This window comes from Pezoporus occidentalis, unplaced genomic scaffold (genome assembly GCF_034315485.1).
Source record: "Pezoporus occidentalis ecotype Australia unplaced genomic scaffold, CSIRO_AGI_Poc_V1 ctg26, whole genome shotgun sequence".
Classification (NCBI taxonomy): Eukaryota; Metazoa; Chordata; class Aves; order Psittaciformes; family Psittacidae; genus Pezoporus; species Pezoporus occidentalis.
This window is the reverse complement of record NW_026914502.1, coordinates 5,129,434-5,150,973: the sequence shown is the minus strand read 5'-3', so window position 1 is coordinate 5,150,973 and position 21,540 is coordinate 5,129,434. Positions and strand designations below refer to the sequence as shown.

The 21,540-nt window shown below is 39.8% G+C and overlaps 1 protein-coding gene across 9 annotated transcripts in view; it reads right to left on the bottom strand.

Moving 5' to 3' along the window:
* Nucleotides 1-21,540, bottom strand: part of EPHA6 (EPH receptor A6) — a 471,056-nt gene that overhangs the window by 120,292 nt on the left and 329,224 nt on the right. For 7 of the 9 annotated variants that reach the window (XM_062624018.1, XM_062624010.1, XM_062624012.1 and 4 more), the window contains 2 exons: nt 2,357-2,404; nt 1,771-1,933 (listed from right to left, as the gene is read on the bottom strand). In XM_062624018.1, coding sequence (XP_062480002.1) covers nt 1,771-1,933; nt 2,357-2,404 — 211 coding nt within the window. The remainder of the gene's footprint in view (nt 1-1,770; nt 1,934-2,356; nt 2,405-21,540) is intronic. The other 2 variants (XM_062624011.1, XM_062624019.1) reach the window with 1 other exon arrangement.

Genomic DNA, 21,540 nt, shown 5'->3' with positions numbered 1-21,540 from the left:
CATTTGGCCCATGTTACGAAAGGGGTGCAAATGAATGATCAAAATCACCTTCACGTTGTGTTAAATTTTAGAATAGGGCAATTTTCAACATATTGCTGTAAGAAAGTGAGATATTTGGAGAGTAACAAGGCATCATTTGACTGGTCACTGAGTACTGCTTCCATCTGAAATAAGTAGTACTTACCAGCAGGCACTTTGCCATATTTTTTTCCCTTTGAAATCTAAAGCAATAGTGTATAAATATTTGGATAAGACCACAGTCATTTGAACTATCATTTAATTGAATTGAAGTCTTTATCTAGCTCCAGGTACCATTTCAAAATGCAGCAGAATTTCTCTTGGCCTCCATTTCAACTGATCATAAACAAAACCTCTTCTGTCTGCATTTCCTTTCAATCACACTATTTATAACAAATCACATACCTTTAGTCAGGCAGAAGCTTAAGCAATAGATGTTGGTAAACAGCAAATATGCAATATGTATTTATGTTTCACTATCAAGATTCGTACTGAGTGCTTAGAAGTAACAGAAGCATTAAACGTTTAAGAGTGTTGTGAGCTCAGGCTCACCATGCAACCAAAGAGCCTGTTGCATTAATGCAATTGAGAAGGGGATATGGGGTTGGCAAGGAAGGGGTGGAATCTCACTCCCAGGAGATATTTCTATCAGCAGTGTTAATGAAAGAAATGTCACTGGAACCAACAGTCTTCCTGATTTAAACTGGTAAGTCACATTTTACAAACATAGGCTCATAGACGTTTAAGTACCCTTTACTTTTGACTAGTTATGTGCCTGGGTACCTAGTATTTAGTGCATCAGAAGATGCAGACAGGATCTACTGGAATTCTTGAAAGCACCCAAGTGCTCCACTCCTATACAAACCAATTGGCTTCAGTACCCAGAAAATTGTTAAGTGTACAATTAGGCACTAAGTGCTTGGAAATCTATCCCTCAAACGTTAAGAAGCAATGAAAGTAGAACGCAAACTCATGGGTGCTCTTGGAAACACATAGTTCTGAGTCCATCTGTTAGCTTAAGCAAGTTGAGTTGTAAAACACTACTGAAAAACATGATAGAAAAAACTGGTCAATTAAAGCAATTTCATTCATGGGTGTTTTATTGTCGTATCTACTACACTAATTTTACCTCAAATGCTCGTAGATACCTTGTTTGCAGTTTCTTTGAACATGGAGGGCAATTATATGACAAATATAATAAAACTGTTTAGAGCACAAACACAATCCACAGCATCAAGCCTTTTTGATTATTATGTAGGAATATGTAGGCTTTTTGCTTTTTACTGGTAAATTTAGTAGGCTTATTGATTGATGGAAATGCATTTTTTGGTTTGTTTTTTTTTTTTTATTTTTTGTTTTAATTTGTAGATTCTGGGAGCACTCATAACCACAGAAAAAAAGAGTTCATTGCTGTGTTCTGGGAGCCTGCATGAAGCTGCTAGACTACGGATACTTCTAGATGTCAAAAGGAAGGCCTTTAAGCAATAGAATCACAGAATACCTCAAGTTGGAAGGGACCCATAAGGACACATGGCAGAAGAAAAGATTCCTTCAGCTGCAGGGTTGGGCTAAAATGTCTATTGTTAGGAATTGTGAAGCTGAAGCCTACTTGTTTTTGTCATAGAGTAGCAGTGATTTTGTGATAAGCAAATGGTATAGATCCAGCCATTCAAACTCCCAAATGTCTCAACGTTTCAGTAACAGATGCTACTCCTATTGTATGTGATTTTTTTTTCCTTCAGTGAAACTTACTTTCATCTCCAGTTTCAAATTCAAACTTCTGGCTATAGCCGCTGTATCCTGTTGCCGTCCTGACTCTGATATGAAATATATACTTGGTGGCTGGCTTGAGACCTGTGATGATAACACTTGGAGCCTTGGACCTTGTGGAGGAATAGCTGAGCTGCTCATGCTCCTGAGGGACAAAAGAGGGGAGAAATGATATCAAGTTGAGTTGTACAAATTTTGCAAAAAATGATATAACAGAAGCTCCATATTCTTCTCATGAATGTAAAATGTGTTTATAAAAGGAGGTGTAGGCATGGATTTTTGTGCTTTGATTTTGCGCTGTAGTCATAATGCATGATATGGCCTTGACTTAGATTTCATCTTTTTGGCTTTGATCTTGCATATAAACATCACATCACATCTTTGTGACTTGGGTTAGTAATTACACTGTAGTCAAAACAACATGGAATTAGTACAAGACTACATTTAGAGATAATGGCAGCTAGAATGGTAGCTAATTATTTTTGCACAATGGACAAACTAGGAGGTCAGTAAATACTAGTAAGCTGTAAAGTAAAGATGTTGGAGTATTCAAATACCCGCTACTCACTTCTACCCGCAGGTAGTGCCAAAATGCCGGCGCTATCCGTGGGTAGACCTGTGGGTAAAAGAAAATAAAAATTAACTTTTTCTTTAAAGTCTGTAAACTTCTAGAATGAGTCGACTGCATCACTGCTGTTGAACTTGGCTTCTCTTTCCATGTAGCTGTAATGCAGTCGCACATGAAATTCCCTTTCACACTCTATAAGGTGAAACACTCTCTGCAGAAGTCCCCTGCTAATCTCCTAGCAGTTGGTCCTGGGCATCTGCTGAGAACTCAGTAAAGAAATTCCTGACTCAGATCACCGAGAATTATGGTGTAGAGATCACTGGGAGTTACCACTGCAGACACCTGCCGTAGTATGGAGCCCAGCCGCATCAATTGATGTGAACAAACTAAGTGCTGCTTTGCTAGACAGGTTGTTGGTGATACTTTTACAAGAAGGGATGACTCAGAACAGAGAGTTTATTCCCTGTCATTAATTACTGTCACTTGAGAAATCAGTAATCTGCAATATTTTATATGGTGCCTTAAGGCTAGCTCTACTTCACTGCAGCAGGATTTGTCTCCAAACTGACAAATGAACAGAAATGTCCTTGGCATATGCTTAACAATCCAACTGTGATATCCATAGGGCACCATGTACATTTGTTATACCATACTGTAATATTAAGATTCCATATACATTATTCAAAGGGTGCTTTCAGGCTGTTAAAAAAGAAACAATCTGGTTCACAGAAAACATAGAACCAGGAGAAGAACAGGTTTCAGTTAGACTCTATTGGGCTCAACCTCTTCTGAGCAACATACATACATATTTTTTTCCCTAAGTTTTTTTTGGACAGACAGTTACTGAGTATAATTTCTTATTGTAGTTGGTCAAATATAATGACTGTGACAAAGATTGTGATGGTAACATTTAATCAACAAAATGGGTCCTTCCATCTGTGCGGGCAGGCTGTGGCTAACAGCATTTTCCTGAGGGGCTGCCATCTCTGCCTGTCCTTCATAGAATCATAGAATCATAGATGATGTCCTTCTGGGCACTGGAAGTATTTTGGTCACCTCCAAGGGTTGTCTGGCTTGCTGCCCTCACCACATGCCTGCAGCTGTCCGCAGGAGGCCCTGAGGGGTCCCGTCTCTGTGTTCTCCTGCCTCCTTCCTTCTTTCCTTTCTGCAGCCTCTTATGCCATCCATCACAGTCAAAATGGTGTCTAGGGGTCCACAACCACAAAACTTGTACTTCTGCCATATGGAAAAAGTGGTAGGATTTGTAACTGCAGGTGAAATGAGGGGAAAGGAATGTGCCACCTTGGTGTATTTGAGAACAAAAAGCTTCAGAAGCCTGTAGCCAAGGAGAAAGGTGCTCAAACTCAAGACAAAATGATTAATAGCTGGAAACTTCACATTGTTTAATGTGAATGTTTCACACAGAGACATCAGCCTTTCTGGACTGGATTCATACATAATACAATTCTCCAAAGAGTGGATGTTTTGCCATTACACACTTTTCATTACAATTTCAAGATCTGAAGCTACCCAGCAAGCCAAAGCTTTCCACAGAGAGATGCAATTTGAGGTAGATGGGGGTGGCTCTCAAGGTTGGCCCATGATCATTCCCAGGAAAGCTAAAGATGGTCTTAGGATAAAACAATACAATTTTAGGCTGCAGAGGAGTATGGGATGCTTTGTCTTATCCTTGTCACAAATAATACACACTTTTGCATGGATTCTGGGTTCAGAAAGTGAATTTTAAACTGCAGGACTTAGATGTAGTTCACTGATGTTAGTGTGTGCTTTCACCAGACTCTGATTTTATGATGTGGCAAAATTTACACATCTATCAGCCCTCCTGCCATGCACCCTATTTTCCACTGGAAGGAAGCATGATTCTGTGGGCTAGAAGGAGCTACAGTATGCTCTGTCATAGATCTCCAATGTGGACAGTGATGGGACCATGGGAAACATCAAAGAGTTCATATACAAAGGAAAGTACAACAAATGCTCTGATCCTTCATTTTAGTATCAGAGCAGCATTTGTGATCTTAAGATGACACAGCACTCGCAAGAAGCAGTTTTGAGAACACAGGGGCTGAGGATGTAAACATAAGTTAAAGGAGTCTATCTAATATATTCATATAACTACTAGTCAGATTCTGATAAGAGTAACTTCACAAGGACTCTTCTATAGCCTACTGCAAACTTATCTTGGTGAAAACCTGTAATTAAAACAGAAATATAATCCAAAAAATAAGTGAAGCCAATGTTATTACACAACACAACAGAAAGCCTATGAATAGCTATTCAAGCTAAACAGAATTATATCATAACTTTGAAAATGCTATCTCTATTTCTATGGAAATTGTATTTTTCTTATTGTTTGTGTGATTCTTGTCACTGGATTCAGTCTGATTATGAGAGAGACAATGTCCACAAATCTGTGACAGTTTGGTCTATGCATGAACATGAATACCTTTCAGAATCAAACTCTTTTCTTGCAGCCACCTCTGCATTAGTATCTGAATCTGTATGCATCCTAATATTATACCTGGCTCTATAGTCAAGACATTTTTTCATATCCTAAGAAATAGACTGAATGGAGGTTGCAGTGGTGCATATGGTCTAAGAGAAGACAAACTGATTTAATGGAGTAGCAGGATCAGAGTATAAAAAATAAGGAAAAGCCTTCTTCTTTTGCAATGCACCAGACTAGCTGCATCTGTCCTACCAGCATACACTGTAATGAAACATTTCCACTGCATGACATCATCAGATTAAATGATAGTTCATCACTCACTGAAATCAGCTACTTTATTAATGAAGTCATATTAATTCATTCAGATGTCACATTATCATGATGAGCATTACAATTTTTCTCATACACTCAAAAGAAAGCGGTTTCCTTCTGTGGATACTAACACTTGCAGACTAATACATGCACCTCCAACTGCCACACCTATGGGAACATGCTGCTCTCTAATTTTATTCCCACCTTACTTCAGAGGGAAACAGCACAGAACTGAAGACTGTGAACATAAATGAAATAACATATTGATAAAGATTAACCGAAACGTGAAGACCTTTCATCAGTTCATACTCATATGACAATCAAAGAGCTTACATTCTGATGCTACAGGTGAGAAAAAGTATATATGGCTAAACATGGTCAGGGAAAAAAAAGAAAAAGAAATAAAAGCTGAAATACAGATTTTGCTTACAGTGCGTGAACAACCTTTAAAGGATTAATTTTACCAGTAAAGCACTGATAAAAATCCAGGCACTTTCAGGCATACAAGATTTGTCACTGTTAATATTTGAGTGCGAATGAGAAACATGGATCTCAATGAAATCTCATCAGTTCTTATTTTAGCAACTGAGAAGATAACTGAATATAATTTTCTAACATTTAGGATATATAATGGGAACTCCAAGAACTACCACTCTGTGTCTAGCTTATATTATGAATGACAACCAAACTGTTCAGTTTATTGAGTCCCACGAGTAACTGAAAAGCTTTCTTAAGCGTTGAGTTTTCAAAGGCTTCTGCCAGCTGAAAACATACTTACTGTGCACCTACAACTTCCAAGTGTGTATGTACAGAAAGAATCCAAGGATACAGTATCCGATTTTACTATCAACTGCTTGAAAATATATTTTCTAGTCTATATCCATTGTCCTCTGACATGAAAATTCTGTACTTAAGCCATAAAATACCGCTTAGCCTTTTCAGAGCATATCACTTAACAGAAAAATACTAATAGAGATTCAATCTATATACCACAGGGACCAGGTCTTCCTCCTGTGCACTAAAGCACGATGCATAAGCTGAATAAGTACCACACTAAAGTAAAAAAGATTTGGAGGTCCATGATTCAGACATTATCAATGTTTAAATAGAAGCACCAACTATAAAAAAGGATCTTCTATGAGATCATTTGGTCACATTTCTCCTCTTTCCTTGATACATCAGTTGGAAGGATATACACAGTGTGACACGCAGAGGAAGCACCATTACTTTAAAGGAAAGACCATGATTCTGGAAGACAGGAATTCTTTTTAATCATAGCTCTGATCTATCGTGAAATGAAATCTCCAACACCTTCCCTACTTTTCTCATGGAATCAGCTATGGTGGCACCTAATTACCTTCCCAGTCACCTGAACTTTAATGCTGTGATACACATTAGAAAAAGACAGTAGGTAATTATTAGGCATAATCAATATGTGATTAATCAGTCCAAGTAGAATCTATTAAAGACAAATAACAGCTAACCGTGTTTGTACTTACTGTCTCTGTTTTCCAAGGAAAACACAGCCCCTCGCAGCTCCAATTTACAGAAACTGCCTTTGATTTATATTGCCTATATTCCTTTCACAACTAATTTGTCCCCAATAATTCTCAAAAATTGTTTTCTTTCTCCACAATAAAGTTTCTGAATGCCTATTGCCCTGAGTCAGATCTCTCTTCTCATTAGATTCTTGTAGATGAATTGTAATTACATCGAAATCAGTAAAATGAACTACACCTGGGAAAACCAGTCTGTCTTTGAAAGCCTCCCTCTGTCTTTACCAATTTTGTGCCTGATTTTCTCTTAGGTGATTATTTTGACCTAGGGCATACCAATTAACATGAATGACAGCAATAATATTTAGCAGGTATTAGAGAAAACAGTCACTGGTTCAAAAACATGCTTCTAACATTAATTACTTTCTAATTACAGTATGTTCAACAGCATTATGTAAATTCTCATTGCAACAGAGTGATATGAAAAACTACAGTAATACAAATACTAGCGGAAGATACTATTCATACTCTTGTGAAAACACTTCCTAAGAATCTTGTAGCTTTAGTTTCCAGCTGACCAACAAACTTAAAGTAAATTTAAAAAAGTGATTTTAAACAGCTCAGGACCAATAGGAACTAAGATGAAAACGGTGACAGGAAAAAGTAGGGCCATACAGAAAACTGCTGGTGGCTCTCGTAATTGCTTCAGAGAAGAAACCTGCAGCATTTTAAGGCATCAGCCACTTTAGGTTGTAATCTTCCCCCTTCCCTTCTTGACCTCCATTGTGATTAATCTGAGATGCAACAGTTTGGGGACTGCAGTGCAGCTTTACCTATTTGGCCATTCAATATTTTATGTTTTGATTGCCTGCCAGTCAGCTCATCACTTTCTCCATATATAAAGTGAAGCTGTCAACAAGAAAAGGGGAAGGACAGATAACCAATCATCAAGAAAATATGGAAAGGTCTAAACCCAGCCAAACCTCAATTTAATTGGATTATATACCTGGGAAGGCAGAAATGAGTTAATGCGAGGTAAACCATGAAAAAAAGAAAGTTAAATGAGGAGTGATGATGACAGGGTGACTCTAAATGAGTGGTCACATTCTTGCCAGCACGAGGTGAGAGGTAGGCAGAGCGAAAGCTGTGCGGTTAACACGGCAGACCAAATGGGAGCACCGAGCGTGAGAGCAGCAGATAGGACTCTGCTGATTGTATTGACAAGGAGATTAAACTGAAAGGAATAACAACAGGTCTGTGCCTTAAGCTGGTGATGGAACAGGGTGCAATGCAGAATATAATAAAGGGAGCTGGGGAACATGACTGATAAGCGCAGATATTAAATTCCATCTTACTAGCAGCTATAAGCTACTCTGATAAAATTTGTTAATTAAAAATATTTACCAGTGAAAACCTCTGCAGAGGATTTCCAGGAGCCTTGCTAACTTAAGCACATAAAAACGCAGCCGCTCCACTTGCCCCTGAAGATTTTTCTTATTTTGTCACTCATTTTATTTTTCTTTTCCCCTGCAGCATCTTTTTCAGTTGGAAAAAAGCAAGGCACTACTGCAAGCATGAATTAGCCCACTCATGGCAAAAATCAACTCAAGTAGCACTTACAAGTTTTGCTGGCATCTTTGCACAGCAAAGCACAGTTTCTTCTCAAGATACCTGACACTAAGGTGTATTTCAAAACGAGATCACAGATTTGCTGACAAATACAACTCATCAGGAAACAGATGCAATCCTACAAAATGTAAAGATTGAAGCCTTCTGTAATTCTATGTGAAACAAGCCCAAAGTACTAGGTACACACAGCCAGTGGGCTAATTCCCAACTCATTCCTTTGGTATATGGGAGTCATAGTTCAAATTTCTGAATTAGGTCTTGTACATACTATTGTAGACGAGACTCCATATGAGCAGTACAGGTTCCTTCTCCCCACACTCACCTTTAACACTCCCCCAGAGTCCAGCAATGTGCACATTAGTGGGTTTCTGAATTAACTAAATTTGCTTCATTATGTTTTACAGTTCAAGGACTTTCTTCCATGAATTCACTTATTTTTGATCCAAATTTGCTTGTGGCTTCCAAACCGTTGCTAGGTAACACATTTAATTTTAAAAAATAATTAAAAAAATAATTAAATTACAGAAATTATTTATTTTAAAAATACTGTTTGGGTTTGTTTGTTTTTTTTGTTGTGAATAATCATGAATATCCATTTGTTCAGTCAAACTCAGCACATCTCTGTACATCATAGGAACAGTACTTCTAGTTACAGACAGGAAGTAGGTCACTGGATAATGAAATTTTAAAATTGAAAATGCAAGACCCTGTCTGAAAGATAACAAAAAAGGGACAACTCCTATGATGTAAAAAAAAACTGCAATGCAAAATCCACAGTCCAAACACCTGGAGTTCTCTAAATTGCTGAGACATATGACAGGGCAAGTTTCTCATGCCTAACATTATCAGCATTGGTAAAATCATAGCTGTACACACAAAACTGCTGCTCCTTCATGGCAGAACCCAAAATGGTCATTCCCCTATTTCACCTTGAAGTGTGAAGACATAAGGAAGCATCTCACAACTGAAGTGGAATTTCAATACAAGAGCAATGATCCAATTTTTCACAAGACTTCTACAGCGATGTTGACTTGTTACAATATAATTGGTACAGCACTCAGTCAGGTACAAAAAACCCAGCTCTAATGGTGCTGGTGACAAAAACTGCCTAATTTCACTTCTTTTAAAAATGTATTTCATCCTTTCAGGGGTGTTAGGACAGGTAGAGTAACTGGGCTTATTTTAAGACTGGTCAGAACCCAGGCTGAATCTTCTAGATAAGAAGATTCTTGTATTCTTAGAAGAGCAGACTAATGTACACATGTATTAGTGGATATTTCCTACCTGGCAAATAAAGAAAAGATCCTTATTGATATACAGGAGTTTGGAAACAAGCCATACTTAGAGCAAAAATATTCCTAGTTGTTTACTTGGCTTACAGATGCACATAAGAGAGCTATCAGCTGTGGTTCAGTGATATTAATAAAGCTATCCCTTTTATTTAAGTTAGTAAAATACTTTTGCAGATGAAATTGATTCAGATTGCTATTGTGGATCTGGAATAAATGACTGGTCATTAAGATTAATTTAAATCTACATGAATGTTAGATGATAATGAGTCTTTCACATGCTAACTATATATACAGTTCTTTGAGACACCTGTCTTTTCAAAGAAAATCTGGATTTACAGAATAATGTTGACAGTATTAATACAGATTTCAACACCACTCAACAAAAATCAATTCTGGAGGAAGAATTTTGGCCATAAAATACAAAGTTTGACACTAACTGTAGTTTGACTTTAATCACTCCAATACAAATCATAAATGAGAAGCAAGGGGGAACCTGCTAATCTATGTATAAGGGTAATCTGTAGAGGTTGTGTAGAGTTTTTCATTATGCAAATCTCTTCAACTATAAATATATCAACAGCTATTGAAAAGTCACTGAGATATTACATTCTTTGTGTATTTGTGAGCATGTGTGTGCATCTTTCTGTGTCTCAGTGCTGGGATTCAGCAGACATCTATCTTGTAACATTAACTCCAAAGGGCTGAATTCATCTGTGGCATCATGACTATATAGCAAATCCTGGCATTACATCAGCAATAAAGACAGAATATTACTTAAATTTATGTTTTCTTCAAACACCTCAGTGAGTTAATCAGGACTAAAAACCAAAAATTAAAATATTTTTCCAATTAGTTTAACATGGATATCAAAGGACAAAGTTAACAATCTAGCAAGGAACTAAAAACGCTGATTTTACACTTCCAAAACTGACAAAACAAGTTTCGTTCCTGTATTTGCATCAGGGAAGTGCCTATTTCTAGTTTTACTAACTTTAGCAGAAATAATATTTTTTTGAGTTGGCAAAGATGAACCAAAAAAGTCTGATTTTTTTGTTTTGTTTTGTTTAATTTCTTAAATTAAACAGACAGGTGACAATACCCTTTTAAAAAGGAAGAGCTGTCTCAGTCACTAAAGAACTGCCTTAGTGTTACTACATTATGTTAGTACTTCTGGCAGTGTATGCAAGAAAACCAGACAGTTTGTGTAAGGCCATTGCAAATACAAGATGCATCAACCCGGTGAAGTTCCTAGAGCAACATAAATGTGTTTATGAGGAGCAGGTGAATTCCTGCAAAAGACTCTAAAGCTATTAACAGCTCAGTAAGGAGTACATAATAATAGGTTGTTAACTCAGCCTCCCTGACAAGAACATCAAGAAAGGGCACTTTGAAACTATTAATACATTAAAAAAAGGGATTTTTTACATTATGTTTCCCTAAATCAACAGAACAAACATCCATTAGTTTATTAGGATACAAAACTAACAAGCCCACGTGGTACTGAATAACATATCCTTTCTATGAATTCAAGTTGGCTAACAAATTCATGTATTTAAATGAAAACCTCCTCTAATGCTCATTGTACATTCAACAACCACCCAGCCAAACCCACAGTTTTTATATAATATGGGGCAAAATGTTTATATAAATATTAAAAATGGAACTAGTATGTTCTATTGCATGAAAACAGAATGGGTTTCCTTAAAAGAGCTTCCTCTTTCCCTCTCAATATTTTTTCCTTTCCCTCAAAATGACTGCTTTGGGGACATCACAACAGAATAAAAAAGAAGTTGCTTACATTATGCAGTCAGTGCCTTTGTATACATTTCTGTGTGGAAAACAAACCCTGTTAAAAGTGGAGAACTAACAACAAGCTGTCCTTCTGCATGGTTAGCGTGCAGCTGCAATGCAGCCTAAGATTAAAAAAAAAAGGAAAGTTCTCTGTTTTCTCCCCTTTGCTCCCCAAAACACATGTCTCTACCTGTACCTCCCCAAATATCTCCTGAACATGTGAGGGACTGCAGGAAAAAACTAAGTTAAAATGATACCTCATATTGGAACAGTCCTTCACATTTAGATAACATGAAACTTCACTTATGTTTCGAAGCACATATCTTCTTGATTTAACTTGTGAATCCACCTTTATGGTTGCAAAAGAACAATTTACTAACAGGAAGTAGTTTGTGTATTACGAAAACACTATCCTAGCTGCAGTTTTTAAAACAGTTTTGGCTCATAGATGAAGACTTTTGGGGACTTTTAAGCTATTTTTTTTATTTTAAGAAGCTCTAAAGGAAACTTTCTGACATATTTTAGAGAAATGGTGACCTGAATATTATAGATAACTTACAAATAAGGAAATATTTTTTGCTTAGATGACCATCTCTTGGCAACTACACTGGTTATATTTAGCTCATGAAACTCACTATTCTTTTTGTAAAAATGTGTTAAACATTCAACCCTGAAGTCTGACTCCTGAATGTCTGTTAAGATACCTCAGGGAACTACATGTCTAGCTTCAGATGCTACTAAAACTTACTGCACCTAAACTCAAAAGTGACCACACCGCAACTAGTTAATAACAGCAGCAATGACAATAACAACAATAGTGATAAAATGCTTTGAGAGTACACCCTCTATTTTGTTAATTCAGGATGAAACATGTTAAACTCCTTACCAATTTCTTTTGTGCAACTGATATAGTCTCTCTGAAGAGACATTTCTTTTTTACCATACGTTTATCAAAATAATCTGAAGTTTGTCCTCTGGAGGTAGCTGAAGCTTATTGCACTATGAAATAGATGGTTTTGATTTTTGCCCCTACCTAATCACATGTTTAGGATTAATAACTGATTCCTGCAGCTAATATTATTCTTGCTGTGTCAGTAACCTATTTTTAAGAATATTTTTTTCTGAAGTTCAAATTATTAATGTCTAGAAAAAATGTTTAATAATTCCTTTTATTAGGAATCAATCTCTGCCATCAGTGGAGTTAGCTTTCTTAGCTTACTCTGAAGTATGGAACTAGCTGTGCTTTTTTGTCTTGCAACAGTCTGCATACCTCCTATACCTATGTCTTTAAAAGAGTTTGAAAACCATTTATTCAAAACCATTAATGCACTCTTACTACATTTGTGCAGCTCTTCTAGCACTTACTGGAATGAGCTTTGTACATGCAATTTTCCTTGGGGAAAATAGTATTGGCTACAGACAAGAATAGAAGATCAGCAGAGACTGAACTATGTTTTTTGTTAAATTAAATCCACTAGGCTTGCTTAAACAACATTATATTTCTCGTTCAGATTTTTTGGTTCAGCAGGAATGACAACAGTAATAGCTCTATAGGCTACTTTATTATTAAACACAAAGGCTTAGAAGCTATCTCTAAATAATTGACAACAACTATTAGGAGGCTAGCCAAACCAGGCACCTAATTGAGAATGCCTAGCTCAGAACTTCTTTGATAAACCCATTGCTGCATGCAGTTGATATTTAGAAGCCAGATTTCTTTTTCTCCTAATAGGAATTATATCAGTGTCATTAATAATGGCTGCTGCAAGGTCCATAGTTTCTTTCCTGCAGGCAAAAATTATATCTGCTCAGAGAGTCCCATAATTATTCACTGTAGCTTTCAACAGTTCTGAGAACTATTTTTTTCTCTTTTTAGAATGTAAGGTCTTTACAGTTCTTCCCTTGGGAAACTAGGTTAATAACAGCGGAATAGAAAAACTGAGAAGCTTGTTTAACATCACTTACCGTGCTAAAATAAGCTAGGAGATCTCATTTTAATGATTATCTCCCAAAGCACATTTGTAGTGATTACTTTTTAAAAACATTCACCAGACATGGTTCATTCCCCAGGAGCTCTGAACGGACGAGAATGCCAAAGGCACTCCTTGGAGCCCTGGGGCCCCACTGTGACATGCTGATCTGCTCCTGCAGCTATGGACAAATACTAAGGTCTGCTTAATACTGCTATCTAAAAGCTCTTACGCATCCAAATTACTCAATGCTCTTGTTTTTGTAAGAACGTGCTGAAAATGTAATGAAAATGTATTATTGCATGAGCACTACATTTCTTGCTCCTACTCACATCAGAAACATTTCACTTGTAGGCAGCAGATTGCTACTTATACTTCAAATAATTTGAATAATTGAAAAATATTACAGGAGCAAAGTGTTTTGTTTTAAAAGAGAATGATTAGCATGAGGCTAAAAATTGCCCAGCTAATCATTCAACGCTACCAGCATAGCGCTCCTATGCTTCCTGACTGCCCAGGCAATTAAGTGCTCAATCACTATTGTTATAAGCCTTTTCCTGTTCCCCAGTCCTGTCACTGATGTTGACTTTAAAATATAGTCAGGAAGCTTGCAAGGTTATCAAGCATACTATGGTAGATGTAACAACAATAGAAGAACATGCCCGGAGTAAGAGCCAGTGGATGCTAGCAATCCAGCCACAGCAGTACCCAATGAACTCTGCCTGCTCATGAATAATGTCACACACCCTGCAGGCTCTCTTCAGCCTCATGTGGATTGGAGATGGTGCGTATATTATTCTTCATGATTTAAAAATCTAACATAAAAGCAAAATCTGAACCAAGAAAGTAATAGCTGGTACTTAAGGGAAATAGGGAACTTGTAACACGGTTGTGTCTGAAAAAATGTGATCTTTCTAACTCAGTTAAAGGTTATGTAAAATTGTAATGAAAGAAATGGAAAGATTGGAGTGGTTTAGCTGTTTAAGTAGTTGGGAGGTTGAGGGTCAACGAACATCACATGTCACATGCACCTCACAGACAGGCATAGGGCTTTAGAAATGACTGATTTTACTTCACCTTTCCAAAATGCCACCGAGAAATTCAGAGGATTTTCTGATCTACATGCCATGGCTTCTTATAAGAAACGTCCATATCTTGTCTAATGACTCCTGCTCATGGAGGTCAGATTCCAGGTGATGCTCAAATAGGGTCAGATTCTTTCTGAGCAGAACTGAATTAATCTGAGAAGATCATAACGAAATATCTCTCCTTAGCTGGAGAAGACACAGGGGAACATCTGTTGTCCTAAAATGGGATAAGTCACATACCCTATGCTGGCAGTTCACAGGGGGTAAAAAAAAAGCTGGAATAAAGCAACTTGGGCACGTATGTGAAAATGAGCTTGAAGCATCCCGAAGGCTCCCAGGACTGTGCTATTCCTGTGCTTGTCTAGTGTGATACTGAGCATAGCACAAAATTATCTGTTCCTCAGAACCTGTAGAAAAAAATAGGCAGGGAAAAACATCTTCATCTGTACATGCACTGAGAGCCACATCTTTTTGTCATCAAAGTGCAGAGTATGTAATCTGTTGTACATACACACTTCTGTGGCTTTGAAATAATATGGTGCATGTATTTCTAGACAGATTTTCTTTATACTACAGGATACTACTGCAGACAAACTATCCTGAAAGACAATATTACTTTTGTGCTTATAATTTTCCATATTAATTTTTGTAAAAATAATTCTGTCATTCAAAACATTATGTGTTGATAGTCTTAAATCCTCACACAATTCCTATGAAGTCATTTACCTCAACATCTAGTCTGTATTTTACGACTCGAATTCAGGATGGCTCATTTAAATTCATATTAATGAATATTCAAAGAAATAGTGATGTTTATTTTAATATTAGATTTTAAGAAGGAGCATTGTTTTCTGTATGAGTTAATACAGCTGTAGACTGATAGAAAAATTAACAAGGTCATACTGCTTTCTAATTCTTTAAATCTGACACTTTCCTCTATCCCTCTGCATCATCACTCTCCCTCTCTTTTTAAAATCCCATTGGAAAACTAATTGCCCTCTTGCCTCTACTGCTCAGTTTTTTTCTCTCTTTTATATATGAATTCAACTCTAAATAATCCTGCAACGGAGGAAAAGTCGTACCTGACATCCTACACGTCCTATGCGCTCACTGCCATATGGAGGTGGGTTAAAATATTGAAGTGAAAACTGCCTGTGAGTTGCAAACTGACTTTCTCAACAAAATGAAGTATTCTGCCAAAGGGATTTGGCTTTACTGTAAATTTCATCAAAAGACAAGAAAGCAAAGAAACATCAGCCAGCCCCTCCATCCTACATCCTGCTGCAAAAGATACTCTGGAGATGTCATTGCAATGCCTTGGGATAGTACTTGGGTATATCCCATTAAAATCTCTTCTCTATAGACATGCTTTCTCAGCTAATTATACATTATCTCGTGTGTAACAGAAAATATAATCCAGCTGTGTATTTGGGCCATATGGGAGAACAAACTTAATACAGTTGGTGATACGTACACGGCTTGGTATGCTTAATACAGCTCTCAGGGAGCATTAATTTTTGATGATTAACTTTAAGGGTTTGGGTGGAAAAGGGGAGGAATAAGCATTTTCCAGCTCAGCTGCACAACCTCAAATGGAGCTGGTATGGTTTATATCCACTATGTACTCTTTACTGTTTCCTTATCCTTAAGGGAATCCCTACGGAAGGACCTAAGCATCATTACAAGGCTGTATCAAGGCCGTATCTTATCCCACTCCTCCATCTGACTTGAACATGCAACCTTTTTGGTGAGACGTAAATAGACTACAATGTCCTGGAATCTTTCAAAAAGTACAAGTTTTGGGCAGTGTCTAAGTAATTGTTTTAAGTATAAAAGTAAAGTTGATTACTATTAGCAATGAAACAGAGGTTATACTGATATCTGGAGTTTGATTTTTAAAGGGAAAGACAATACTGCCTATGAGAGATGTTTTCTTCTAGAAGTACTGGTCTATTCATGGATAGATAACAAACTGCAGACTGTTCATGGATAGATAACAGACTGCAGAATAGGGCAGACAGCCTGTATCAACAAAGATACTTCACAAATATGTAGTATCTATGAAGACTCCAAAGCAGGTCTATGAAGAAATACTTTTCAGAGTACCTCTTAGGGGTCTAAGGTAAAACATTTAAAGAATTCCCTGGGTGTTGCTGTAAAGACTCACTTATCATGTAAGGTGACAAATGTTGCTAACTAAATAGCTCTCAGAATGATTCATAATCTACTGGAAATAAGGTATTTCAGCTACCAGGACTCAACATACAGCATTAATTCAGGCTCATTATACTCTCTTTCTGGTGACATTACTATTCAAGCAATGGAAAACATTTTCTCCTTACTGTGACAGAAACTCATAGCATCTTGGACAATGTCTAGGAATTTTTGTTTTCCTCACAGGCCTAGGTCATGTTATGTTCACTGCATTTTCGGCTGAAAAGCTGTACAAAACTGGCTCACAATGTTTTGCTCTTTTCTCAACATTTAATTTTTAGACAGAGATAGAAAGCCAAACAAGATTTTGTTATGTTATCATTCTGGGTATTTTAGAATCCTAAAATCACAGAATGGTTTGGGTTGGAAAGGACCTTAAGATCACCCAGTTCCAACCCCTCTGCCATAGGCAGGGACACCTTACACTAGACCACATCACCTGAGGCTCTGTCCAACCCGGCCTTAAACACCACCAAGAATGGAGCATTTACGACTTCTTTGGGCAGCCTGATCTAGTGCCTCATTACCCTCACATTAAAGAACTTCTCCCTTATATCTAACCTGAACTGCACCTCTTTAAGTTTAAACCCATCACCCCTTGTCCTATCGCTACAGTCCCTGATGAAGAGCTCTTCTCCAGCATCCCTGTAGGCTCCCTTCAGATACTCAGATCTGCAAAATACTGAGTGAATATTCCATAGATCTCTGGATATGTAAGGACTTTTTGGCACCCCCATGTAAAGATAAAACGGAGTGTCTGGATAAACCCAAACATAAACTAAAAAAAGAACGAAATTTAAAAAAAAAGTAAATTAAAAAAAATACTGTGATGGAATTAGTGCTGTTTTGACTAATTTCTAAGTAATTACCTTTTTTTTTTCATATAGTTTCTTAGTGAATATAATGGCTTGTTTTCATGATTTGGTGAAGAACCAGGAAGAGCAGAGATTCCTATGTACATTATCTCCTGGTAAACAGTTGGAAGTTGTTAACGTAATGATCGGACTATACATGAGGAGTCCACCTCATCTTTCCAGACACTCTACAAAACTGACCTTAGTTGGAGAGAAAGCTGTCTTTGAAAGGCGAATTAAGAATGTGGGGCAAGTCTGAATTGAATAGGTGAGCAGTAGTTTAGAAAGATCATGGGAAAATACTTGTGGTGTCTGCAGAAGTTAGAGGGGTATAAACGAACAGCATTGAAAAAAGGGTGCATTATAGGAAGTACAGTGATACAATGAGTTTTCTAACCCTAGCAGTTTTGTTTGCCGTCAAGCAGTACCTATGTTTCATATTTTGCAGCGTTTTTCTTGCTTTTTTTGTGTCCAAAGAAGTTGGTGATTTATGGTGCTTCAGATAAACCACTACCAATTTCTTACTGAATTCTGTCAACATAATCGGTTTGAAAAAAATCAATCAATTACCTATAAGCACTGAAGTAATGTGTGTAACCTTGGAATTTGGATCTTTATTCTTCCATACAGCATCTTTATCTCCAGTGTATATCATACACTGCACTAAAAATAATGGGGTAGATGAAAATGATTCTTAATTTTTGCTTTGAAAATACACAGCCCTGCCACATGCCCAGCACTCCAAAAGCCTTTCTCCAAGGCATGCTGGGCAAAGGGGAATAGGCGGCAGGGCTGTGGTGGGAAGGGTGCTGGAACTGGGGCTGGTGGATCCGGAACATCCTTGGGCAACACATTCCAGTGTTCCAGTCCCTGATGGAGACTTCCTCTCCAGTATCCCTGTAGGTTCCCTTCAGATACTGGAAGCTGCTATGACGTCTCCACGCAGCCTTCACTTCTCAGCCTGTCTTCATACGGGAGGTACTCCAGTCCTGGATCATCCTCGTGGCCCTCCCGCTGGACGTGCTCCAACATGCCCACTATATAAACTGGGGGCAGTTACCCAGGAGGCTTAGATCACTGCTTGGGTCAGCCCGGGTATCGGTAACCGTCACCCCCATGTCATAGCGCCAGCACCCGGCAACGCAGCATCACAATGCTCTGGGGCAGTGTAAGTCCAGCGCCCTCCCCTCTCCCACTGCCAGAATGCCCGGCGCTGCCACCAGGACAGAGCTGGCAGCCTGAGGGCATCCGAGAGGAAGCCCTTGAGGCATCGGGGGAATTACTGGGAGGGGGAGGAGGTTGATGGGGGAGCACTTGAAGCTGCACGAAGCTGCAGGAGGTTCGGTGCTGCTGTTCCAGCTCCTGGAGGGAACATGCTCAAAGCTCATCGGATGGATGAATGGGTGGAAATCCTGCTCAGTTGTCGGGGAGCTCACCATCCTCATCTCCTGGGCACTGGGGAATTAGGTGAGGGGGGAACCGAGGGAGGAAACACAAAGCTGCATGAAGCTGCAGGAGGTTCTCTGCTGCCATTCCAGCTCCTGGAGGGAACATGCTCAAAGCTCATCAGATGGATGGATAGATGGATGCATGGACGGAAATCCTGCTTCAGTCGTCGGGGAGCTCACCACCCTTATGTCCTCAGCACCAGGGAATTAGGTGAGGAGGGTGCTGAGGGAAGGATCATGAAGCTGCAGGAGATTCTCTGCTGCAGTTGCAGCTCTTGGAGGGGCCATGCTCAAAGCTCATCTGATGGATGGATGGATGGATGGATGGATGGATGGATGGATGGATGGAAATCCTGCTTGAATCATGAGAGAGCTCACCAACCTCATGTCCTCAGCACCAGGGAATTAGGTGAGGAAGGTGCTGAAGGGGTGAACATGAAGCTGCAGGAGGTTCTCTGCTGCTCTGTTGCAGCTCTTGGAGGGGCCGTGCTCAAAGCTCATCTGATGAATGGATGGATGGATGGATGGATGGAAATCCTGCTTCAGTCGTCAGGGAGCTCCCCATCCTCATGTCCTCAGCACCAGGGAATTCGGTGAGGAAGGTGCTGAAGGGGTGATCATGAAGCTGCAGGAGATTCTCTGCTGCAGCTGCAGCTCTTGGAGGGGCCATGCTCAAAGCTCATCTGATGGATAGATGGATGGATGGATGGAAATCCTGCTTCAGTCGTCGGGAAGCTCACCATCCTCATCTCCTGGGGAGACAGTGGCAGCAGCCAGAAGAAATAGGATGCACAGTTGGTTCAGTGCCCTCCCCCAGTGCTCTGGAGCTCCACTGCCAAGCACAGGAAGATTTTTGCTCTGAGGATTCATCAGACCATTGGCGTTCTGGTGGTGTTGGAAGCCCCTGCGATGGCTCCAGGAGGAGGCAGAAAAGGCAGTGCCAGCGTCCCCTTGTCCCCTCAGAGGCATAAGCAGCGTGTGGACCAGGAGCAGGTCTTGCTCACATGCTCAGGGAGCAGCCGATCGCCAGCACTGGGGTCAGGAAGGAATTTTCCCCCGGGGCAGATTGGCACGGGTCCCCGGGGGTTTTTTGCCTTCCTCTGAGCACCGAGCATCACCACTTGTCAGGGCTCCTGGGGCCATTCTGGCTGCGTTATCGCCTGGTGCTCGTGCACCACGAAGGTGGCCCCTGGTGTCCTGCAGCTGGGGGGGGGAAGGCTTTTTTCTCCCCAGGCTGGACTAGCAAGCGGCCCTGGGGTTTTTTGCCTTCCTCCGCAGCCGAGCACAGCCCCTTCATGGGGCTCCTTTGGCTCAGTGTGTCCCAAAGGCAGCTGCTCGTGCTCCACGCAGGTGGCCCTCGTGCCCCGCATCCGGGGGGAGGCAGCCTCCTGGACTGCCACGGTGGCCCCAGCGTGGCCCCGGGACTCGCTGCTGTCCTCTGTAGCATTGAGCACCACCCCTTGTCAGCTCTTCCCTGGCCCTTTCTGGCTGGCTGCTTCCTGCACTGCTCTCGCACCACCAAGGCACCGCTCCTGTCCTGCCTTTCCTTTGTCAGGCTCTAAGGGAGGTTTTTCCCAGCTCAGCTGAAGGGTCTAAACTAAACCAGACTGAAATCAACTAAACTAAGCTAAACCAAACCAAACCGAGACAACTAAAATAACTATTTATAAATAAAACACTCTTTCCACCTGTAATCGTTCTGATTTGTGTCTTTGAAAGTGCTTTTGGTGCTTAAATTTCCTTGGCATTTCGGGTAAATAATATTCTCCTAATTGTACAACTCATTGTGAGTGTAGGGAATGGAATGGAACAGAATAAAAATGGAATGGAATAGAAGAGAATGGAACAGAACCGAATACAACAGAAAGCTATGCTATGTTATGCATACATAATCATATAATAGTTAGGGTTGGAAAGGACCTTAAGATCACCGCGTTCCAACCCCTTACCATGAGCAGGGATACCTCACACTAAACCATGTCACCCAAGACTCTGTCCAACCTGGCTTTGTACGCTCCCAGCGATGGAGCATGCATAGCTTCCCTGGGCAACCCCTTCCAGTGCCTTACCACTCTCAGAACATACAGCTTTCTTATATCTAACCTAAACTTTCCCTGTTGGAGTTTGAACCCATTATCACTTATCCTATCACTACAGTCCCTAATGAAGAGTCCCTCCCCAACATCCCTATAGGTCCCCTTCAGATACTGGAAGGCTGCTATGAGGTCCCCATGCAGCCTTCTCTTCTCCAGGCTGAACAGCCCCAGCCTTCTCAGCCTATCTTCATACAGGAGGTGCTCCAGCTCCTGATCATCCTCTGGCGTCTGGACTTGCTCCAACAGCTCCATGTCCTCATGTTGAGGACACCAGAACTGCACACAGTGCTGTAAATGGGGTCTCACGATAGCAGAGTAGAGGGGCAGGACCACCTCCTTCCACCTGCTGATCACGCTCCTTTTGACACAGCCCAGGATATGGTTGGTTTCTGAACTGCGAGCACACACTGAAGCCAGCTCATGTTCAGTTTCTCATTGAGCAATATTTCCAAGTCCTTCTCCACACAGCTGCTCTGAATCTCTTCTCCACCCAACCTGTAGCTGTGATATTTATTTATGTTTTTTTT